Source organism: Brassica oleracea, chromosome C5 (assembly GCF_000695525.1).
Source record: "Brassica oleracea var. oleracea cultivar TO1000 chromosome C5, BOL, whole genome shotgun sequence".
Taxonomy (NCBI): Eukaryota; Viridiplantae; Streptophyta; class Magnoliopsida; order Brassicales; family Brassicaceae; genus Brassica; species Brassica oleracea.
In genome coordinates this window covers 33,761,826-33,784,903 of record NC_027752.1, presented here as the reverse complement: position 1 = coordinate 33,784,903, position 23,078 = coordinate 33,761,826, and the positions used below count along the sequence as shown (strand labels likewise).

Below are 23,078 nucleotides of genomic sequence, written 5' to 3'. Positions count from 1 at the left end.
TACCAAAAGAACATTCATCTAGAGATAGAACTTGTTTAGCTTAGTGTCTAGGCATAAGGAAAGTGTTTGATTGATACCTTGCCACCCTTAGATTGGATCTACATCACCCAAGATCAAATGCCTAGCCCCATGAGTCCTCTTGCTTCAAATTGAGAAAGAAAGATCATTACTTTATTGCATTAGCTTATTAGTTCTTAGTTCATACCATCTTAAAACCGGATCGCACTTAGCTTAAGCATGAACTTGCATTCCCTTTGCTTTAGAATCACTTAGGATTGGTTCGACAATCTTTTATACTACATTGATTTGATCTTAGACCCTTGAAAAGGCCTGCATCATGGGTTTCAGCTTGCATTAGTACTGCAGATATTAATGCTGAGGAAATACTTAACACACTTAAATATGCAATCCGTGCTCGAAACATCCGGAACAAACCTGTTGTAAGCTATTCCGATATATCATGTCAATAGAAGAGACTAGTTATTGCTTAAAACTAAGTTACTCTAATTTTCTTGTTCTATAATTTGATATCTTTAAACATAGGTTAATAGAGATCATGTGTCCAGTGAGATGCTGAAAATGCGCCAACAACTAGAGTACTTGCAGGCAGAGCTTCCCTTACGGGATGGAGGATCCTCATGTGCGAACTCTAGGTATGTTGTTGACCTTAGTGTTTGGTTTTTACTTGAAAATTCAAGAAAAAATTGACGTATAAAGGAAATGATTGCTTATCTAGAAACTGCTAATGAACTCCATCAGTGTCGTAGCAGATATGCTGGTGTAAAGCATTCTGAAAAAAAATTTAAAGACATACAATATGTAATGTCCGAACTTATACATTTATAATTTTGTGGATACTCGTTATTTTTATGAAGTATTGAATTGTTTGGTGGTAGGATGAAATCATCGGTCTCGTCAAACCTGATGGGCTAAAAAGGAGCTTGCACAATATGGAGTCGTCCAATTATGCTATGGTTGAAGCCACAATAGGTAAAAGAAATCTTCCAAAGAGTTCTGATACTAGAAGAAAGCAATGTTATTTAAGACAAGAGTTCTCATATTATGTGCAGGTGATTCAAGGGAAATAGATGAAGAGGCAAAAGAGTGGGAGCACAAACTCTTGCAAAGTAGTATGGATAAAGAGTTGCATGAACTGAACCGTCGTCTGGAGGAAAAGGAGGTCTCTTTGACTTGTTTTCTTAGAACTAAAACGTCCTGGAGGGTTTGAGATTTATTCTTGTCCATAACTACATAATCGATGTGTAAAAACAGTCTGAAATGAAGGTTTTTGACGGCTATGATCCGGCTGCGCTAAAGCAACATTTTGGGAAGAAAGTTGCAGAGGTGGAGGATGAAAAGAGATTTGTTCAGGTGGAATATGTTTTGTATTTGATGCTCAAGTCTCATCAAAAAGGATCATTTTGAGTTGTTGAACTGTTTGGTTATTTCTTGGTTTAGGGAAGAGAGAAACCGTTTGTTGGCTGGAATTGAAAACCTTGCTTCTGATGGTGAAGCACAGAAGTTGCAAGATGTGCATGCTCAGAATTTGAAATCGCTTGAAGCACAGCTTCAAGACCTTAAGTAAAATCAAGAGAACCATTGTCAGTTACTGAAGCAGAAACAAAAGAGTGACGACGCTGCTCGGAGGTTAGAGGAAGAATTCTATCCATCAAGGCACATAAGGTATAAGCATGATGCGTTTTTCAACTTTGAATATATATTTTTCAGTTATCGTATATGCTCATGTCACATCTTCTCTTTAAAAATGCATTTTTTTTATTGTCTTCCTTGGATTTGATAGGTTCAGCTGCAACACAGAATGAAACAAGAAGCATAACAGTTTCGACAGTGGAAAGCCTCCCGGGAGAAGGAACTTGTGCAGGTACCTTTGCCTTTTATATCTTACCTAAGTCCTTGCGTTGATATTTTTATCCATAAGAAATCTTCTCTCAAATAATCATAGAGTCTAACTGTACCCTTACACTTATACTTCCTGGCTAACAAAATTACGGCAAGAAGGCAGAAAGAGCGAGTATAAAAGGCATAAGCTACAAGCTTCGAATCAGCGCCAGAAAATGGTATGCACAAGATTGTTACTATGTAATTCTATAATTTTGAACCTTGAGTAGTGTTCCATGGTCTCTGAAAGATAAAAAGATTCAGCTGTGATATTAAGGAAAAATTTCACTCTTGGGTTCTTCAGAGGAAGATAGAAGAGGCTGCAATGGGTACCAAGAGATTAAAAGAATTGTTGGAAGCTCGGAAATCTTCTCCTCGTGAACACACACATGTATGTTTTTTTTTTTTTTTTGAAACAGAACACACAGGTATGTTGTAAAATACTTTTAACACTTAAATGGAATCATGTCACTGAGTAAAGTAGTTGATATGTGGAGTCTGTTGAATAGCTAGCTTGGGCCCTACATGAGTTATCCTCGTATTTAAAGAATTAAAATGGTGTTCCTTTTGTGCTTTTGAGATTCTAAGTAGAACACTCTTTGTGCAGGTGGTACACACGGTTTTGGAACAAAGTAGGTGTGCATTCACCATATCCCCTTTTTTATTATTGTGCAGTTTATATCATTGTGGTTCATTACAAATCTAATTCAGTTCATACTCTTCTATACCAATGAGAAGGCGTTGCAGCGATGGCTAGATCATGAATTGGAAGTCATGGTGAATGTACATGAAGTACAAGAAAAAAAGCCATGTGTATGTCTCCCCAATGCATTTAGCCTTTGTAATAAGTTAATCATCACCAAGACTGTTCACTTTGTGTGGTTAGCCTTGCCGGAGAGTTTTCTGTGTTAAGACAAGTGGATGAGTTGGCAGTGAAAGGCTTAAGTCCTCCAAGAGGGAAGAATGGCTTTGTTTGGTACTTCTTCTCACATGAACTTTTTCATTCGGTTTCTAATTTTGCCTTTGACCTTATTTTACAAGTTTTGTCTCAGGGCATCATCGTTGTCACCTAATGCAAGGATGGCTCGAATATCTTCACTTGAGAACAGCTCGGCATATCTTCAAATTCTCTAGTAGCCATGGCCTCACAACTCTCTGAGGCAGAAGAACATGAACGTGCTTTAACAAACTGTGGCTGCTGGAACCAGCTACGTTCAGTTGGAGAGGCAAAGAACTTGCTTCAATATATGTTCAACTCTCTTGCATAAACAAGGTGCCTCCAGATTCCAAGTGACACACCTCTAACATCGAAGAGAATATATTTCAGCGGGAAAATTAGCCTTCAACAAGTGTGTTCATGTCCTTTCTTTGTGCTATGCAGGTGCCAAGCTTCTTCCTTAATTCCTTGATTTCTTAACTCAAATGTTTGCATTTCTGCTTGCTGGATAAGTTGGTTTGTATTTCTTCTACAACGGAAAAGAATCATGTAAGGCATATCTCTTTCTCGTGATATACTTTTACTCAGATGTCCTTCTTATATCTGCTTTTTCTCTAACATGTTCATTTCTTACATGGAAGATAATACCCCATGCTCTTAGATAAACGACCAGATCACATTAGCAGGATTCACTGAAGTAAGCGTCAGTACTCCCAAAGAGATGGCTGGTTGCCTTGACCAGTATTGTATTGTTTGTTTAGGAGAATGTCTGATGGATCCAAAGGATTAACGGTAAATCTTAAATTTTCATCTTCGTCTCATGTTGCAAAGTATCAACTTTTAAGGAAAATTGACATTGTTTATCTTTTTGAGTCTAAAACTGTTTGCATTATTATTTTTTTTGCAGATACAAAAATAAATATATGTACTCTCCTCACTTCTTTAAAACGGTAAAATGACATAAGAATTTTCTTCTAGGAAGGAGAATTGGATTATTTCACATAAGTCGACATTATATCGTTGCATTACTGACTTTCAATGAAATTTTTTGAGGTTTTCTTTCATTAACATTTTCCACTCTTTTCTTTTTACCTACATTCATAGTCCCGAACATATTTTTGTCTTTTGCTTCTCAGGTATGCTTGTTTCCACACTTGCATTGCACATCCCTGTTCAATGTATAGGGTCTCATTAAATGTATGAAATCATGACTTTTTCTTTGTTCAAAAGTAGTTTCGTTTGCTTGAAGCTGCAAATCTTTATTCGTTACTGATAGGACATTTGTGACCAATTTATCAAACTGTTTCAGGACTGTCAGGACAAAGGTACAATTATTTAGATAATCTAGAAGGATCTTGCTACACACGTATCCTACGTAGTCAAAGACACGTTTTTGCTTAATCAGGTCCATTGCAGATGGAACTCTAAATCCTTCTGCCAGGTATTTGTCTTCGCTTTTATTCAGTTTACATGTGATGCACTTTAGGTATCTGACATCATTCTAGAGTTGAATAAGAGTGTATTTGGATATGATAAAGTCAATATTCATCTGGAGACATGTGAAGCTTGAGCTAACTGCAGAATGAAACATAATGAGACTATGTTCGAGTAATGAAGACTAACTACTAAGCAAACACCATCTCGCTTATTTTTTTTGTTGTTCATAGGTGCCTTTCTTCTATATTACGTTGGCTTTCTTTCTGTTGCTCTCAATTCCAGTCCCATGTTAGAATACAGTTGGAGCAATCAAAAGTTCTTTCACTTTAATAGTTCATAGAAACTGCAAAAGTGAGAATTCACTTGAAACATTTGTGAAGGCATAATGTTTTTCTAATCGATTAATATGTGTATGTTCTTTTCATCTTGGGTGGTGGTGGTGAAGTGAAGGATGTGTGCTTATTAAGAAAAGTATCGAGAATTCACTGCAGGTAACACCCGTTGTATACTCATTTTATATGAGTTTACTCTAATGTTTGGTATCTGGGTTTGTGTGCTCCGAGGATATTTGTATTTTGTTGTTGTTGTTGTTGTTGAAGATGTCTACGAAAGTCAAAAAGGATTTGCATACATGAACTGGTCTTGCCCATTTAATATGTAACCTTGATGCTATATTTGGGTGGTAGTTAGCAAGCTGACTTAGATTTCATATCATTCATTTGACAACTGCTTGATCAACTTCGCATTTATCTTTTTATTAGAGGTGAAAACAGTTGAAAGCGACACTGGATTGCAGATACTCCATCCGGTGAGGTGTTGGTCTGGCAAAAAAACAAATAAGGTATAAGGTATTAAAGTTTAACCTTGTCTTAAACCTGTATAAGGATTGTGACATTTTGTACATGCCTTCTTGGCATTCGTTTTGTGGACTATAGGCATTGCTTGAGAGTGGAAATTTCAAGAAGAATTTGCATCTTTCAACTAACACAAGCTTCACTCTCTTCCGGTATGGTGTTCATTCTCGTTGTTTTATTCAGTCTTCGATTTTCTTCTATGATTTGAAAGTTAATCTCTCTTTTATGTTCAGTGTAGCAGATTTCATAGCCAAGGTAGCCGAGAACATTATAGGTATATACTATCGAAATCACAACAGTTATGCTATCCACAGAGAGTGTGATCGTTGTGATTTCAGGACATGCATTCATGCATCACATTCATACATACATGCATATGTTCATGCATTGCATACACACATACATTCATGCATATTTGCATCCTTTATTCTAGTTTTGTTCATTTCTTTCATCATATGCTTAATTTAATTGATTTCTTGCTTATTTAATCAATTTGATTGATTCTATTCTTTTTGGTTTCTTCGTTTCCTTGATTGCTTCCGTACATGCTTAAGTTGTTTACTTGCTTTCTTTTGTGATTCTTTTTGGTTTCTCTGCTTCTTTCTATTTTTCTGCTTAGCGCTTTGGTTGCTTTTTTTTGGTTTATTGTTTACTGCATGGTTTCTTTGCTACTTTTTCTTATTTGCTTACATGCTTCTTAAAATGCAATAAATTATGCATAGCTAAATATTATCACTCTTACAGTTTATGTAACTTGCAGTAAAAACTATTTCGTAAAACCTATTGATTTATGTGGTGAGTTCGCTGTAAAAATATGAGTTACTATTTTTTCAGTAGTGTTGATTGGTAACATTTTCGATGTATAAGTTGCAGTATATATTATTTATAAAAAATATAAATAATATTTAATACAATTTAATAAGATATTTTTTAAAAAAAATACATAAATTAACATTAACTAAGGATATTGATATATATATATATATATATAGCTCCCATATATATACAAATATTTTATGTACATAAATTTTTAATTACCAAACAATATTAAAAATTAAAATTATTTGAAAATTTTAATGGACTATTTAAATGGGAATTATACAAATATTTTATTTACCTAAATTTTTAATCATCAAAGAAATTAACAACTAAAATTATAGATTTTTTTAACTAATGAAAATGAAAATACTTTTCAGAAAAGCTTTTTTGTATAATTTTGAGAAAAACTTTGGCTAACAAGTATATAACCATATTAATTGTTAAATATATTGTATTAATTAATATAAACTAAATGTACACAACTACAACTACGTGATTATGTATTTGTAAATTGTTAAATTTGCTAAAATTCATAAAGGAGGCGTGGGGTAGTTAATAGACAAAACTAAAAATTTCTTTAACTCAAATCTTAATACATGAGATTTTTGTTGATGTTGATTTAAGATTTGAGTTATCATTTTTACAAAGATTATAACTCAAAATTGTTACTCAACAATAAACAATTGTAACTCAAACACAACTTCAAAATTTTAAAACTAATTCATGATTGGTAACATTTTTTATTTATGTGCTTAACTCAACCTAAATCAAATGTAATACATGTTACCAATCAACGCCTATGTTTTATTTTATAGCTGTGTATTCAAAAATATTAGTTTTAGTCTTTTAAACAGTAATTAATACAAATATAATTTATTAACAATAGACAATTATGTTAATTGTTTCAGTTGGTTAGTTTTCCGTAAATTGTTGTCTAACTTATGTACAATATTTATCATTACCAACAATATTTAACATATTTAGCAAAATTCAAAAAGACAAAATTAAAATATTTACACATTCTCATTTTGCAAAATATTATAACAGTAATGACACCAAAATTTATCGTAATCAAAACTAATAACTTGATACAATTTTAATAAAAAATTATTAGTCAAAAATATGCCCGTGAATCAAAACCTAGTAATAGTCTTAATTTCATATGAAAGATTATAATAATTGTTTGAAAAACTTACTTACCACATGTCCATTGCGCATATATACTTATTAAAATGAGTTTTTTTAGAAATTCAAGAGTCTCCATTACTTATCTTCTGTTAGATACTCTTGTAATAAGAATTATTTCTAACTGTTAATTTTCAAAAGAAAATAACAATTACATAAATAAATATGTTAAAAATACTTAAATTAAGAATACCTTTAGAATTATTTTGATCCATGAATTATCAGTTGAGCAATTTCATTGAGAATTTCGTATAGAGTAAATAACTTGATATATCATAAGAAATTTATGAGATTACGAGAACTTTTGGTGTCATTAATATAGGTTCAGTCACTTTTTAACAACATTTAATAAAATAAATAAGTTATACTAAAATATCAACTCCTAACGCATTAACCGGGTAACAAAATCATCATTAATTTTGTAAAAGCGTTCCACCATTCAAAACCAAAGACTTGCAAGCAAAATCACAACACTTGAAACATGAAGAGAGCAAAACAAGTTAGACTGCAAACAAGACAACCCGTTACTTTTTTGCCCCTAAGATCTCCATGTCTCCCATATCTAAATCTTTTTCTTCTTTTAACACACTTGATCTCTTCCTCTATTACTCTCAGCTTCATGCATCCCAAACATTGTATCATACATGGGCTTGTTCAACGTCTCCGGCAAGTAAAACGCAAGCCCACCTCCCACTAACCCACAAACCGCAAACACACCAAACGGTAAACCCTCTCCTAAAACCACCACAAACGGCGCAAGAATCGCTCCCATCTGAGCCGCTTGAGTCGCGCAACCCAACGCGGCGTTCCTCACCACCGTAGGAAACAGCTCCGCTATATATATAAACAAAAGATTGTACGTTCCAGCCATTCCAAAAATCCCCAAAACACCTGAAACCATCCTAACCGTTTTCCACGGACCGACGCCTCCTACAACGAAACCGGTTATACAGAACACGCAGCTGAACCACTGAGTCCCTATGGTTAACGGTTTCCTCCCGTACCGGTCTAACAAAACCGCTGTGATGGCGAAAGCTGGCATCTCGGTGACGGCGTTGAGGAAGACGTTGAGGTAGAGATTGGTCTTGAGGTTGCCTACGTTGAGGCTTAGTCCGTAGTATACTATCGAGACAGTGAAACTTATTGCAATGGCTAAGATAAGTCGTATCCGCGTTAGAGGCGAGTTTAAAACGTCTTTAAGCGATCCTTCGACAACATTATTCCTCTCGCCCTCCTTATCTTCCTCGTCATCTAGAGAAAGTGTGACACCAGCTGGAATGTGACGCCCGTTCGTTTTAGCTATCGTATGCATCAGCTCCATAGCCTCGTCTACTTTGCCTCTAACGAGATACCACCTCGGGGACTCGGAGATAAACGGGATGACGATGAGGAGAAAAAAGAGAGACGGTAACGATGATACTATAAAAAGCTCTCTCCACGACCTGAAGACGTAAGCTATCCCGGAGAGGAGCGCAATGCCGGTGGAGAAGAAGTAGAACGTCGACATTCCGGCTACACCGCGTTTGCTTGGTCCAACCGGTTCTGTGGCTAGGACGAAAGCGGTTAGGCCGACACCACCGGTGCTGAAACCGGTTAAGAATCTGAGAGCCACGTAGACCCAGTAGTTTGGGGAGAAAGCTGTCGCGATACCAAATATTGCATTGATGATGCAGACAACTGTTAGTGAGCCTTTTCTTCCTAGCTTCGAGTCCGACAGGTGTCCGAATACTCCCGCACCTGCACAATAGCCAAGTCGGTATAAATTTTCTTTATGACTTGTTTGTAACTAACCAGAGAACGTGATCATAATAAAAGTAAACAATATTAAAAAGGGTTAAAGACTTGTTAAAAAAATTCGAATAGTTCATGTATAGGGACCATAACATAGTCAAGTCGGTATAAATTTCATGATGACTTGTTTGTAACTAACCAGAGAACTTGATCATAATAAAAGTAAACAATATTAAAAAGGGTTAAAGACTTGTTAAAAAAATTCGAATAGTTCATGTATAGGGACCATAACATAGTCAAGTCGGTATAAATTTCATGATGACATGTTTGTAACTAACCCGAAAACGTGATCATAAAAGTATACAATATTAAAAAGGCTTAAAGACTTATTCGATAGTTCATGCATAGGGACCATAACATATGTATGGTGTAAAAAAAGTGAAGTGCTTTATGTTGGACTAGTGGCTCACAATCTTTTTATTGATATGATAACGATATCTTTAGCGTCAGCGAAGTTTGACAAGTATGCAAGTGCAACTGGATATTCCTTCGGGGTTCGGATATCCTGTTCATTTATATAATATGTAGCAAATTTAGAGATTGGATATGACAAAACCAAACTGGCTCTTTTTAAGAACTAGTCTAAACATAACCCACAAAAGACAACTACTTTTGATTTTTCTATCATAAAGCCTACATATAAATCATTACTATAATGCTACTTTTACGTTGTCTAGTAGATAAGTGTGTGGTCACGTTTATTTCAAACGCGAATGTGATTGTGATAATCATCATTATGTACATGTTTGCAGACTACTTTATATTAAACACATTTTGATAGACATTTTTGAACAAACACATGTAGAAAGATGGATGAAATGATGAGTGATGGGCATAAAACAACCCAATGAATATATTCCAGGCAGGCGCACGACAAGCCACGAACAATATATGTGCTCGCTCTAACTTTTCATTTTTAAGTGAATTAAAGAAAAGAACAATATTATGACTTCTATACCAAAAAGCCAATAAGATAAAATGTAATGTGACTCATTTGTCAGTCACACGTATATCATATATACTACAAGTAGGTTCGAGTCTACATGACTACAACTCACTTTGTTGTCGTTATATAGTTTCCTTTATTCTGCCGCAATACAGCTATCATGTAATTCAAATCCTTTCTGTTCTTTTGCGGTAATCAAATTCAGTTTTTTTTTGGTGAGTAGGTCAATTTCGACCGCATAATAAAATATGAGTGAATGCATTACCATTCATTTTTATAAAAATATATGAGATATATCTTTTACGCTGCTGAATAATATTGTTTTCCAATTTTTTTGACAAATCATTAAAAGAGTCATGTGAACGGGGCACGTGGTACGATCCTGAAGGACTCAGATTCAAGCCTAACGTGGTCATCGAAATGCTTTAAATTAATCTTGTTGGTCGACCGATATATTTTAAGCACAACTAAGTACAACTAATTATGTCAATCTATTCATTAGTTAACAGATAACCTCAAAAGAGCTAAATCCGCGTCAATAAAGAGAGATATCAGATTAATATCCCCTTTATAAACCTCTCGTAAAATATTTCAATTATTTATTTGGTTGAATATGTGTGTTCCAAAATCTTGGATTCCTTGAAACATTAACACATATTCTCAAAGTTGGATTTTGTTTTTATTTTGCTAAACCTTAGTTTTAACAGGGAAAAATTGACGTGTAATTCATTTTCGACAGCTGTTACTTTCTGTTTTTTCCAATTTTCAGAGTTCAGCGAAAAAAACATTGTAGGTGAAAAAACGAACTTACCGATCATGCAACCAGCGAAGAAGAGGGCTTGAACAAGACCGATCTTATACTTCTCGCCGCACACCAATCCCCACTCCGACACCGTGGAGCTTCCTTTGCCTTCTGTCCATTCCCAAGAACCCGGATCCATGTCGCAATACGAAGATCCGACCGGACAATCCGACCCGACGCACCTCCAGTTCGGTTCTTGATCGGCGAATATCATCACCATGGTGTGAAACGCCTCTAGTGCCCAAGCAAGACACGTCAGCACGAAGTGCTTCATCTGCCACTGACCAAACTCGCCGCAGTATCTCTGTAACATATCGTCTATGGATAATCTCTCCACTTCGTCGGCTGCTTTCTTCGCCGGAGTATCCAGCAGCGGTTGCCGGACGTTGTTATTGTTATCCTCCGGAGATTCCATAATTATTCTCGAGTTTTTAGAGTATATTATTTTGGAGGCGTTGATTTGTTTGACGCAAAGGAGAAGGATTCTTTGTCGTATTTATATTAGAGAGCCAGAGAGGTGTGTGGAGAATGAGTCTCTTTTCGCTGGTTGTTATCTGAAAACGGAAAAGCGAATAAATATTTGTTTTAGGTTTTATCACATTATGAGTTGTCCTTTAGTTAAATATTTCACATTCTATATTAATTCAATTTCTAATATAGAATTAAGCCAGGGTCGATACAGAATTCAATCTATATTTGGTTCGTTTATATAAAGCGTAAGAGTGGAGTGTATTTATATAAGTGCGTGTTATTTCATGCTAAATTTGTTCCAGCCATATAACCAATATATCTTTCTTTTTTTCCTCTAAAAATGTTAATATCATATAAATGAAAAGAGGAAGGAAGATACAACTAACGATCCTAAGAGAATGCTTCAGAGGCAAAAAGAAATAAAAACAAGGAAGCACTAAAACAACTACATCTTAACAATGTTTGCTATACATCTTAACATGATACCATTCTCTTAATCAAATAATTAACCATGCAGTAAATACATCTTATGTTTTTTTTGCTAGATTAAAACTTCCACTAATCAACAATTATCAAAAGTTACATACTGTTAAAAAAAACAGAGCAATCACAGTAAAAACTCCACTGGGACTGTGAAGAGAGCATTATTTCCGCTAATTTCTCTGCACAATGATGACTAAATATTACAGCAAATGTTGTCAAGTTCATTTATTAAACGTTGTTAAAACCTTTCACATTAAATTCATTGACTAGTTAACGCACGACGTCACCAGTCACCGCTAGTAATTGACTAGCTAACTGAAGGGTACTTGGGTCAATCTCACGCAAAAGTGTGCATCTTCAAAGTCTTGATTAGTAACCGTTGATTCTAATCCCAATCCAACGGCAGCCAATACAATCCGCGCGATTGCTTTCTATTGGCTTACGATCACTCACACGTCTCTACGCGCTAGTATATATAAATCCCCAAGAGCGTTGTTTCCACTGTATAATTTTTCGTACGCTTCCCTCTACTTCGCTTTCAAAACTTTCATAAAACAAAATGGCGGGTCGTGGAAAAACTCTCGGATCTGGGGTTGCTAAGAAGGCGACGTCTCGGAGCAGCAAGGCGGGTCTCCAGTTCCCCGTTGGCCGTATCGCCCGGTTCTTGAAAAACGGCAAGTACGCCGAACGTGTCGGCGCCGGAGCTCCGGTCTACTTGGCCGCCGTACTCGAATACCTCGCCGCAGAGGTAATTAATTTACTCAGTTCTGTCGATTTTGTTAGATTAATTTAGTTAACCGGTTTGGTATTGTGAAATTGTTTTTATGTAGGTTTTGGAATTGGCTGGGAACGCGGCGAGGGACAACAAGAAGACAAGAATCGTGCCGCGTCACATTCAATTGGCGGTGAGGAACGACGAGGAGCTGAGCAAGTTGCTTGGAGACGTGACGATTGCTAATGGAGGTGTGATGCCGAACATTCACAATCTTCTTCTTCCCAAGAAGGCTGGTGGTGCTTCCAAACCTTCCGGTGACGACGAATAGATCTCAGTTCAGTTCTGTAATGAAGTGTAGATTTAGATTAGTCCTGTTTTAAATCGATCTTGTCTGTAAACGTTTGCAGTGTGTTACCCTTAGATTAAATATGTCTGGTCTTAAAAGATTTGATCTTGAACTTGACCAATGTTTTTCTGTTTCCATCCCCATAAAAGAGATATAATTTGCCAATGTGCAACGGTTAAATCTGAATCCTGCTCTACCTCTAGATCAAAATCAGTAGATAATGAAATTAAATAGCGCGATAGTCTAGTTGACACAAGTATACAATGTCGTCTTTCAAGTTTGTATATTTATCATATGGTCTCAAGGTAAGGCCAAGTTTGAAGGAGTTATGTTTCTTGATAAAGAATATTAAAAAGATTCACTCTTAATTATAAGGAAAGTGAAAACTGAACACACTACATCTAAATCTTTGAAAGTCTGTTAATTGGGTTTTGAAGAGAGTAGAAGTAGAGGACGAAAAAAAAGAAGCAAGAGGATGATAAAGTCATTCAGAAACATATAATGAAGATGTCAAACCAATTGAGTTTCAAGAGAATATTAGAAGCAGCAGCCATGATCATTAAGGATAGGAGAGAGATGAGTTAACTTAGACTTGCACAGAGCTTGGAACATAACAGCCCACAAGATTGTAAAGGTTCGAGTATTGAGAAACTATTCTCTCCACTTGTCTGATATCACCACTCTCCCCATCAATGATATATCGACTTTTTGTGTAACATCCGCCGTAAATATAAAAAACCACCACGGTCTTCTTCTCCTTGTCAATCAAGAAACTCCCAAACATACAACCATGACAGAGTAATTGCAACGTTTCAACTTTGAACAACTTGCTCCACGACACAGCGCCGGGCTCGATCTTATCCGTAACCCAAACATCAACCTTAGTACCACACTGGTGTTTAAACAACAATGCAAGCTTCTCTTCTTTAACCGAAGACAGAGACGCAAAAGAAAAAAACTCACATGATATAGGCAGAAGCGGTCCAAGACCCTCTCTCGTAAAATCAAAACACTGTAAGAAATTCTTTCCTGATTGCTTATCTTTATCACTGGTGCTTAGCCTAACGATTTTATGGCTAGCACATGATTTGTCGTATCCAAAAGCAAACATCTCATACGAACGTTGTCTTGGGCATTCGATCCATCTTGTTTTACCCCAATACGGGTTATAAACCAAAAGCCTACGTTTGTTGCGTCTCCATATACATAGCAGTAAACCGTTGCAGTGAAAGACACGTTGTACAAAGCCAACTTTATCTGAGTTTTTTTGAGCAATAAGTATACCTTTACGATTTAAGGATGGACCAAAGGTTTTGTTGTGAAAGTCATAAGGATTGACGCTTATCACATGATCATTGGTATCCCCCGTGATCACAAGAACCACCCTTTCTCGTTGTGATGTTGCTGCTTTTTCAATGTGCTTATTGGCCAAAACTTTGATCTTTAGTTAAAACGTTCCAGCTTTTGCAAGTAGATCGCACTGCTCCTATAGATTTCACGGAAACCCTAGAGAGAATCTCCTCTAGCAAAGTCCATGGGAAGATTGGATATTATCATTGGATTCATGTTGTTTCAAGTGGAAAACAAAGATAGATGAATAAAAATAAGTTGATCAAACTCTTTTTTTCTTTTCCTCTTTGGTTGCTTTTTCCGAGGGGATGCCGATAGATTTTTTATTTAAGGCACATAAACCCGAATGCATGTTCACGTCTCATAAGAAGATCATTGTTATTGGGCTACTCTTATTTAGGTCCAATTAAAGCTTTGTACTGGATGCATTCATCTTATTATATCCTGAAACCAGACTGAACAAGAAAATTGTTCTCGGATATTATCAGATTTTCAATGTTATTGACCAAACCAAAACAAAAACCGAAAATATCGAACAAAAATCGGGGGTTTTTTTAAGCTCAACATCAAACTTATCATTAACCAAATCAATGTCTTACATCAGGCTTATCCTCAACACAAGATTTTAACCACACTGGCAGAACATAATACAACTTAGGGACAAAAGACGCGAAAGTAGAAGTCTCCTTCTCTATTCTGTCTGCTACTTTGTTACCACTCCTAAAGTATATACACCACTTCAAATCCTCGATTCTCTGCCAACAAGATGGAGATTTCATGTATTAGGGGCTTCATTGCAGGCTACATAGCTTCTTCTCCACTGATTAGTCTCTTCAGCACAATGGAGTCTGTCTCATAAATCACTCGCGTGTATCCAAACCCGGAGTTGGCTTGAATGGCCCATCTTAGCGCTTCAATCTCTGTCTCTAATGATGATCTCGCTCTTGGTAGCTTCCTCGCCCACACAAGATTCCCCTGGTGATCTCTCGCCACCCATCCCATGCCTCCTTCACCTGTATCTTTCTTCCAGGCTCCATCAGTATTACATTTTAACCATGTTGGCGGTGGTGGTTTCCATCTCTGTACAGGTTTCTCTGGTGTGGCTGTTTTAACCTCCTTCTCTTTCACCTCTTCTCTATTTTTCCATTCCATCTCATCCTCCTTTGCTTTAGTGATCGTTGCAAGAGCATCATAGTCTTTACCTTTGAACACAAATTCATTTATGTTCTTCCATAAATGCCACAAAAGCTAAGGTACTAGGCCATCTTCTACTTCCTCCTTTGGGAACTCTTTTTTTTTTTTTTTTTTTTTTTTTTTTTTTTTTTTTTTTTTTTTTTTTTTTTTTTTTTTTTTTTTTTTCTGATTTAAGATCCATTGGAGGTTAGAGTACATATCGAATCTGACCAAATACCGTTAAGAAGAGGATGAAACGGTGACACTGCCCTGATTAATCTTGCACAAGGGCATTGAAAAAGCAAGTGATTTATACTCTCTTCCTCAGCTGCGCATCTGCTACAACTCTGATCTTTAGCTATATGTCGCTTCATCATATTGCCTGCCACTGGAAGGGAGTTACTGATACTCCAAGCATTTCACACTCCAAGCTTGTTGGTAGAGTGCATCAAGACTTGGCTGCGTCACTTCTGCCTGCTCACTTGATTCCCCAACAATATTCACTTGAATCCAGTAACCGGATTTGACTGTGTAGTGTCATGTCTTTGTGTACTCCCACGAATAAGTATCTTCACTTCTCAGTCCTGCTGGGGTGATTCTTCTAATTCTCTCCTTCACCTCTTCTGTAAACAAATCCTCCGGCATTTCCTCATTCCATGCTCTTCCACCTCGATCCATCAACTCACTTACAGTCATATCATCAGAGACAGGCCATCTGTTTCGACTCTCGTTGAGCTTCATCGATTGTATCATAGTTGCTGGCTCTTTTCCAACCCAACGATGATGCCAGACCTTAGTGCTTCTGCTTCTGCCATTCCCAATAACTACTCTGGCTCCCTGCTGGATCAATTTCTGAGCAGCATGGATGCTATGCCATGCATACGATGGACGAGAGCCAAGAGAAACATTCAGAGGATCTGAATTTTTGAAATATCTGCTCTTGAAAATCTTGGCCATGAGAGAGTGTGGGTTAGTAACCATCCTCCACAGTTGCTTTCCCTACAGCTCAATGTTATATGCTTCCAAATCTTTAAAACCTAACCCTCCACACGACTTCGGTTTGCATAATAATTCCCAACTTTTCCAATGCATTCCTCTTGATTCCTTATTATTCCTCCACCAAAAGTCAGCCATGAGAGATATGATCTGTCTGCAAATCGATTTTGGAATCAAAAGCATGCCATAGTATAAGTAGGAAGAGCCATTGCCACTGCCATCAATAACACTTCTTTTCCGCCTGGTGAAAGTAATATGGTTTGCCACCCGTGTACTTTCTGTTCCATATAAATACTCAAACAATTTCTACATCTCTATATCCGAAAAAACCAAAAACAGTTTCTATTTCTTAGCACTAACAATTTAAAACTATTTTATTTATTGAATTTTATATTTTAAAATCTTCATACCTCTATATTATTATCATATAAATGAAGATGTCAAAATCTAGATTGAGGATGCTAAATAACAAAAAATATGATAATCTATTCCTAGAAGAGAAATGAGATACTGCTTATTATTTAAACTTGCTTGTAAGAACAATCAAAGTAAATGGGTCAATCAGTAAACGGTTAGCTTTAGATTTGCGCAGAGCTTGAAACATAACAATCCACAAGATTGTAAAGCCGTGAGTATGGAGATTCGATATTCTCTACTTCTCTGAAATGACCACTCTCCCCATCAATCTTATTTGTATTATTATTGTGAATGCTTTGGTGGATATGCATGATTTTCTTCCATTGGTGGATGGGTTTTGGTCAGAGACAGAGCCTTTGTTTAAATCTACATCAGCTTTATTCAGATTAACAAAGAAATTCAAGGCTTTGAAACCAATTTTGAAGCAATTAAGTAAGGACAAAGTGGGGGATATAGCAAGGGAGGCATATAAAATACTTTGTGAAGCGCAAACAAAGACTCTTGAAGATCCTACTCAGATAAATATTGAAGCAGAGTCTGTTTCGTATGGAAGATGGACTTTTCTTTCAACTTTGGAGGAAAAAGTAATTAGTCAACGAGCAAAAATTCATTGGCTGGATGTTGGAGATGGGAATAACACGAGTTTTCATAGAGCTGCTAAAGTACGGGAGGTTCAGAACTCTATAAGTGAGATAAAGAGACTGGATGGTTCAGTTGCAGACAACCAAGAAGATATTAAAAAAGAAGCAGTGGATCATTTTTACAACTTTCTAACTCATGTTCCAACTGAATATAGTGGGGCCAGTATAGAGGAGTTAAAATCTCTTCTAAACTATGAATGTTCTGAAGGTGATAGAAGCATGCTAATGAGAGCTGTAACAGCAGAGGAAGTAAGAAAAGTCTTATTCTCCATGGCTGTAGATAAATCATCAGGTCCAGATGGGTACACGAGTGAGTTTTTTAAGGTTTCTTGGGCTATCATGGGAGGGGATTTTGTCATTGCAGTCCAATCATTTTTCGACAAAGGGTTTCTGCCAAAGGGTATTAACTCCACCATTTTGGCGCTCATCCCAAAGAAGAACGATGCTATTTTCATGAAGGATTATCGATCCATATCATGCTGCAATGTGATCTATAAGTTAATATCAAAACTGCTGACTACTCGTATGAAAAGACTAATCCCTCTCTTCATATCCTTGAATCAGTCTACGTTTGTAAAGAATAGATTACTAATGGAGAATGTCTTGTTAGCTTCTGAACTTGTTAAATGCTATCATAAAGACTCGGTGACAGAGAGATGTGCAGTAAAGATAGATGTATCAAAAACTTTTGACTCCGTTCAATGGTCATTCTTGTTTGCAGTGCTTGCAGCTTTAAATTTTCCAGAAAAATTCATTGTATGTATAAAGAAATGTATAGAGCTGGCGTCCTTTTCAATCCAGGTCAATGGGGGGAATTAACGGGTTATTTCAACAACAAGAGAGATATGCGTCAATTATGCTCTCTATCACCATATTTGTTTGTAATATGTATGCAAGTTTTATTTAAACTCCTAGATAAAGCTGCAGCTGAGAAGCGAATAGGGTATCATCCTTACCGCAAGGAGCTGAGCTTGACCCATATTTGCTTTGCTGATGATGTTTTGGTATTCTCATATGGGAAAAAGAGATCTATTGAAGGCACTATGGCAATGTTTCAGGAATTTGAAAAAATGTCAGGTCATAATATCAGTCTCGAGAAGTCTACTCTATATCTGGCTGGAGTTAAAGCAGATGATAGAGTTGCCATTCTGGAACCATTCCCATTTGAATCTTGATCCCTCCCGGTTAGATACCTTGGTCTTCCTCTTCTAACCAAATAGATGAATGTTCATGATTATAGCCCTCTCATTTCTAGAATAAGAACTCATATTTTTTCCTGGACTGCGAGACATCTTTCTTTTGCTGGACGGCTTCAACTAATTGGGTCTGTCATATATAGTATAACCAATTTTTGGATGTCGGCCTACAGATTACCAAGTAAGTGCATTCAAGAAATCAATAGTAGTGTTGTTCGTTTAATGTATGCTGGTACGGCGTCTGCGTATGCGGACATGTTTTTCATTAAAGTTTGTTCGTTTCATCGACACAAGTACCTGCATCTGCGGCCGAATGCAGCATCCAGCGTCAGACGCCGAAAAAATTAGCGGCCGCATCACGATCGTCTCTCTGACAGTGGTGCTTCTAAAACGGCTGCTACCCTCCACGCTGTGTCGATCTTGCTGAAGCTTGGTCGCTCTTGGAAATGGTTCATTGAGCTTAGTGCCTTGGATTATCCCCTCATTACTCAAGACGGTATGTGATTCATTTGCGGTCTTAGATATTTTGTTTTGAAATCTCTTTTGAGCTTTGTTGTTATGTTTGGTCTCTGATGGTCTGTGCTTATAGCTCTCACTCCTAGCTTCTTGAGATTGTGGTCTGAAAAAAACCCAAATGAGCTATTAGATTCTGCTCTTGTTTAGCTGTTACTTGAATGATGTGTGTTTAGCTTTGTTGCTTGAACGATGTGTGTTGTGTTTCATCTCTGCCAATGGTTGGTATATGAGCTTGGTATATGAGATTTGGTCGTTCTAGATGGTAAAGACATGGTTTTTGTATGTATATAAGTGTATACATGATGAGAGGTCCTTAGTGGTGTGATGTGTATGTATGTATGATGATATCTTAACAGTCTTGATGAAATGGGCTGGCTAAGATCCCAGATATTGAGAAGTGCTTAGAGGTTGTTGCCACTTTGGAAGCAAGGACGATACTGGTGAGGTTCCTTGTCTAATTTTGGAAATACAGTTTAAGAATGATGGCAAAACCTCACACTGGTTTGATACAGTTTCACTCTTAGTTTCCTTTTTTATAAATTCAAGTTAAAGTGAATCATGATAGGATTGTTAGTAACTTACCTTCTTGTCTGCTTGAGCTGCTTTTCGGAATCTTCTTTAGAAAGGGTATTGCGTAGGCAACGAGACATTGAATTGCAAAGTGCTCAACATTGTTTTCTCCTGCAAAAACAACAGAACAATTTTACCGTGTTATAGTTAGATAGTTGATGACTGATAGTTTAGCTTTGTTACTTGAACGATGTGTGTTTCAAGTGTCTTGGTGAACAAAGAGCCCAAAGAAGGTTGAAGAGAAGAAAATAGCCGCATGGGGAAGTGATGTTCCTAATGATTTGGAACTGAACGAGGAGGCACTTGCTAATGCTCTGAGAATAAAAGTCTCTTTTACCATTTTAAGTTTTTAACTTCAAAAAACTTATTTCGTTTTGTGTGATGATGTTGTCTCCCTTTACTCGCAACACCTTCTCTTGTAGTATTAATAAACTGAAATCTTTGTCATTTAAACTTTATGAAATTTGCTTATTGTTAGACACATCCTTATTTTCTTTAATTGGCTGGAAGTTCTATAAACATCACAGGAATAAAAAAAAATCTTCTGATCTTAGTGTCATGGGTCACATATGGCTCACATTGTCTCTTGCTGAGTGCACTTGATTAATTATGTTGAAATATAATTCTCAACATTCACAACAACTTTTTTTTTTGAGTTAAGATTCACAACAACTTGATAAGAAAGAAAATATGGATTTCGACCAAGAAAAAGATTCTAATAACTTTTTCAAAATATAAGTTATCTATATATAATAGCAAACTCACATGTCAGCATTTTTTTATAGGAAAATAAAATTGAAATGACAGTGTGGAGACTGTTGCTGTTATTCAATCTAATGGATGAAATTTTAGATTCATTTAGACGTCTGACGTCGTCAAGGCGTCTGACGTCATCAATACTAACGCAAATGGACGCAAACAGCATCTCTTCGTTTCCTTTTTCTGAATAGTCACTTCTCAGAAGACACAACTTTTCAGAATAAAATACTTTTAACAAATTTATTTTTTTATGGTTTCTTAGGCTCCGAGTGATAATAGCGTGTTGAGCGGTGCGGATAAAGTGGAATGCATACTGCGGTGCGGTTTAACTGCGGTTTGTATAAGAGAAACGCATACTGCGGAACAACTGCGGTTCATCTAAATAAGCGGTTCAAAATAAAATATGAATGGTGACTATATGAATAGTGTAACTGCGGGAGACATATAATATATTTATATTTTAGAAACTAAAAAAATAAGTGATACTAATATAACTTTATATATATATAAATATATTTTTTTATTTTTAAAAATATTGTATTTATCTGAAATATGAAATGTAATATTATATTATTAAGATTTTATGGCCAATATTATACTTTATTAAAAAATTAGAATTGCTCTAGTTGGGATATTTAGAAAATTCAGTTAATTTTTTGAGACTCGGTTTGGTTTAGTTAAAAAAGTTAGAAACCGACTAATATTCGATATAATCTTGGATACCATTTGGTTTCGATTCAGTTACAGTTTTTCGGTTAATTCATGTTTAAAGTCAGAAAATTTGAGGTTTTATGGATTAAATATTAGTTTTTTCACATTTTTGATTATTGTTTTTTAGATAATTCAGATAATTTTAAATGTTCTTAGATTAAAAAAGTATTCTGGTAGTTGTTTTAGGCATTTTAATTTATAAATATTATTTTTAAATTATTTGATTATTTTAAAAACTAAATATAGTTAATATTTATAAATATATAAATTAAAATATAAAAAAAATTGGATATCCACTCGGTTCTTGATTTGGTTTCAGTTTGATTTTAGTTCTTTAGTTCTAGAGTTATAGGATCTGCTTGGATAATTGGTATAATCCAAACCTGAACCGAATCTCTTTTTTGGTTCGATTCTTCGGTGATCAGATTAATGTTCCAGATAATAAAATTATTTTTAGCTTTATTAATTTTGTTACCCAAGTATTACTTATTTAAATTTTAGTTAAAAGTAAGTTTATGTATATTATATATATATAAAATATTAGTAGATGTATTTATGCTTTCGATATTTTAATAACTAAAACCTGAAAAATAAATTTATCTACATTAATATGTGTAACCACACCCCATTACTTTCTTTTCGGTTTAGGGAGCGGTCCACTAACAATTATGTCCCGCACTTGATTTTTACTTTTCTTATTTATTTAATTTTGACAAAAACAGAAGCAAAATATTTAGGCTGAATGGTAAACAAATTTTCGTCCCGCAGTGCGTTCTACTCGGACCGCTATAAACATTCAAAACCTTAATCTCATCAGATCATCACTGTGCTTAGTTTCCATTCAATTCATCTTTCTTTCTTCGAATTTTCTCTTCTTTGTGTGGATTTTTTTATTTAGTATAGAATATCTCTTATCTGTCACCGCCAATAAACCTAACTAATGAGTCTTTGTTCCTGCCGTTGATCTGCATATGAACTTTGCTGAATTTTTCTCTTATTCTCTTTTTTTTTTTTCTGATAACTACCACTCTTTTCTCTCCCCAACCCACTGATTATTTACTTTATCATTCTCACTGGCAGAGAACATATCTCTTTCTCAAAAATTCAGTGATCTCTTCTGGTAACGTTTTCCATCCATAAAATCAGAGTAAGTATACCTGTAAGATCCATGATTCAAAACACCGTGGTTGTTTTTATATAAAAAAAAAAGAAAACACTTCAAATGTTCATTTTGATTCCTGTTTGCAGCCGGACAAGTGGAGGAGATACATATCGATGTGTTTCCTTCTCACCGAACAATCACGGTTTCGACTCGCCTTTGAGACCAGATTCAATCGGGTAAGTTACTCTTTCTTTTGGTATCATCTGTACATGCGAGAAAATCTGTCACAGTGAAATTTAGGAGAACTTTGTTCTGGTGTATTGGATACTCTCTCAAATTTTCAGTAAGTAGTTTGTTATACCAACAAAATTGGTCAGTCCGGAAGATTATAACCTTCCAGGCATGGGAGACCTCTTTTGTTCGTCTGTAATTCTATTAACAATAGTGCTATCATTTGTCCAAATACTGTGTTTTCTTTATTACTTCTTATGTCTTATCTGGTGTGATCTTTTGAAGTTAAATGAACATATTCTCAAAAGGTGTGAACTTCAAGTCCAAAGATAGGCGTCGGTAAACACAAGATGTGCATGGATATTGCGAAGCTGTGATAAAATCTCATCAATAATATTTGAATTTGCAAGGAGGCTTTTTTTGACAAGAATTTGATAGTGTGCAATTACACTTTTGTAAAGTGAAGCTTAAATAAATGACAAACGATCTAGAACTGACCGTATCATATATAGCCATTATATAAAATTTTGTCTGTTTATCAAGTAGCATGCGAAATTAAATTTTTGATAAGATGAATTTTTTTGATTAGAAATCTAATACCCATCTAAAATATACTAGATCTTGATCCGCGCAACCGCGCAGGTTTTTGTTTTTATTTATTTTTATATAAATATTTTGTTTTCAATTCTAAATTGGTATATATTATAATATATGTGTCTATCAATTTTTAA

General features: G+C 35.7%; 4 protein-coding genes and 3 long non-coding RNA genes across 7 annotated transcripts; 5 read left to right on the top strand and 2 right to left on the bottom strand.

Annotated features, from left to right (window-relative positions):
* The first annotated feature begins 351 nt into the window (after positions 1–351).
* LOC106293474 (kinesin-like protein FRA1) lies at positions 352–1,543 on the top strand. The gene is made up of 6 exons (XM_013729151.1): positions 352–440; positions 544–653; positions 897–990; positions 1,071–1,180; positions 1,273–1,371; positions 1,459–1,543. The coding sequence occupies exons 3-6, from the start codon at positions 951–953 to the stop codon at positions 1,489–1,491; spliced, it is 282 nt and encodes a 93-aa protein (XP_013584605.1). The 5' UTR covers positions 352–440; positions 544–653; positions 897–950; the 3' UTR covers positions 1,492–1,543.
* Positions 1,544–3,972: 2,429 nt separating this feature from the next.
* On the top strand, positions 3,973–5,567 carry LOC106293475. The gene is made up of 5 exons (XR_001260484.1): positions 3,973–4,033; positions 4,146–4,277; positions 4,719–4,764; positions 5,035–5,114; positions 5,209–5,567. It is a non-coding gene; the product is annotated as an uncharacterized LOC106293475 (long non-coding RNA).
* Positions 5,568–7,521: 1,954 nt separating this feature from the next.
* On the bottom strand, positions 7,522–11,225 carry LOC106296187 (organic cation/carnitine transporter 4). Its single transcript, XM_013732263.1, has 2 exons — positions 10,680–11,225; positions 7,522–8,868 (listed from the first exon to the last, which is right to left on the bottom strand). Exons 1-2 carry the CDS (start codon positions 11,083–11,085, stop codon positions 7,712–7,714), a joined length of 1,563 nt encoding a protein of 520 aa, XP_013587717.1. The 5' UTR covers positions 11,086–11,225; the 3' UTR covers positions 7,522–7,711.
* A 902-nt stretch (positions 11,226–12,127) lies between these two features.
* LOC106292868 (probable histone H2A.2) lies at positions 12,128–12,814 on the top strand. The gene is made up of 2 exons (XM_013728539.1): positions 12,128–12,372; positions 12,455–12,814. The coding sequence occupies exons 1-2, from the start codon at positions 12,184–12,186 to the stop codon at positions 12,665–12,667; spliced, it is 402 nt and encodes a 133-aa protein (XP_013583993.1). The 5' UTR covers positions 12,128–12,183; the 3' UTR covers positions 12,668–12,814.
* A 2,022-nt stretch (positions 12,815–14,836) lies between these two features.
* On the bottom strand, positions 14,837–16,189 carry LOC106345061. Its single transcript, XM_013784326.1, has 2 exons — positions 15,784–16,189; positions 14,837–15,237 (listed from the first exon to the last, which is right to left on the bottom strand). Exons 1-2 carry the CDS (start codon positions 16,187–16,189, stop codon positions 14,837–14,839), a joined length of 807 nt encoding a protein of 268 aa, XP_013639780.1.
* A 2,635-nt stretch (positions 16,190–18,824) lies between these two features.
* LOC106293658 lies at positions 18,825–20,018 on the top strand. Its single transcript, XR_001260578.1, has 3 exons — positions 18,825–18,954; positions 19,331–19,414; positions 19,749–20,018. It is a non-coding gene; the product is annotated as an uncharacterized LOC106293658 (long non-coding RNA).
* A 1,745-nt stretch (positions 20,019–21,763) lies between these two features.
* LOC106293708 lies at positions 21,764–22,972 on the top strand. Its single transcript, XR_001260603.1, has 3 exons — positions 21,764–22,161; positions 22,263–22,352; positions 22,633–22,972. It is a non-coding gene; the product is annotated as an uncharacterized LOC106293708 (long non-coding RNA).
* The last annotated feature ends 106 nt before the right edge of the window (positions 22,973–23,078 follow it).

Coding starts and splice junctions, on each gene's coding strand:
- LOC106345061 (XM_013784326.1), bottom strand. CDS start 16,189: ATGGTTACTAACCCACACTCTCTCATGGCCAAGATTTTCAAGAGCAGA. Junction 15,238..15,783: donor CACCCCAGCAGGACTGAGAA/GTGAAGATACTT, acceptor TTGTGTTCAAAG/GTAAAGACTATGATGCTCTT.
- LOC106293474 (XM_013729151.1), top strand. CDS start 951: ATGGAGTCGTCCAATTATGCTATGGTTGAAGCCACAATAG. Junction 991..1,070: donor TATGGTTGAAGCCACAATAG/GTAAAAGAAATC, acceptor TATTATGTGCAG/GTGATTCAAGGGAAATAGAT. Junction 1,372..1,458: donor ATGAAAAGAGATTTGTTCAG/GTGGAATATGTT, acceptor TTCTTGGTTTAG/GGAAGAGAGAAACCGTTTGT.
- LOC106296187 (XM_013732263.1), bottom strand. CDS start 11,085: ATGGAATCTCCGGAGGATAACAATAACAACGTCCGGCAACCGCTGCTG. Junction 8,869..10,679: donor CTTCGCTGGTTGCATGATCG/GTAAGTTCGTTT, acceptor GCTATTGTGCAG/GTGCGGGAGTATTCGGACAC.
- LOC106292868 (XM_013728539.1), top strand. CDS start 12,184: ATGGCGGGTCGTGGAAAAACTCTCGGATCTGGGGTTGCTAAGAAGGCG. Junction 12,373..12,454: donor TCGAATACCTCGCCGCAGAG/GTAATTAATTTA, acceptor GTTTTTATGTAG/GTTTTGGAATTGGCTGGGAA.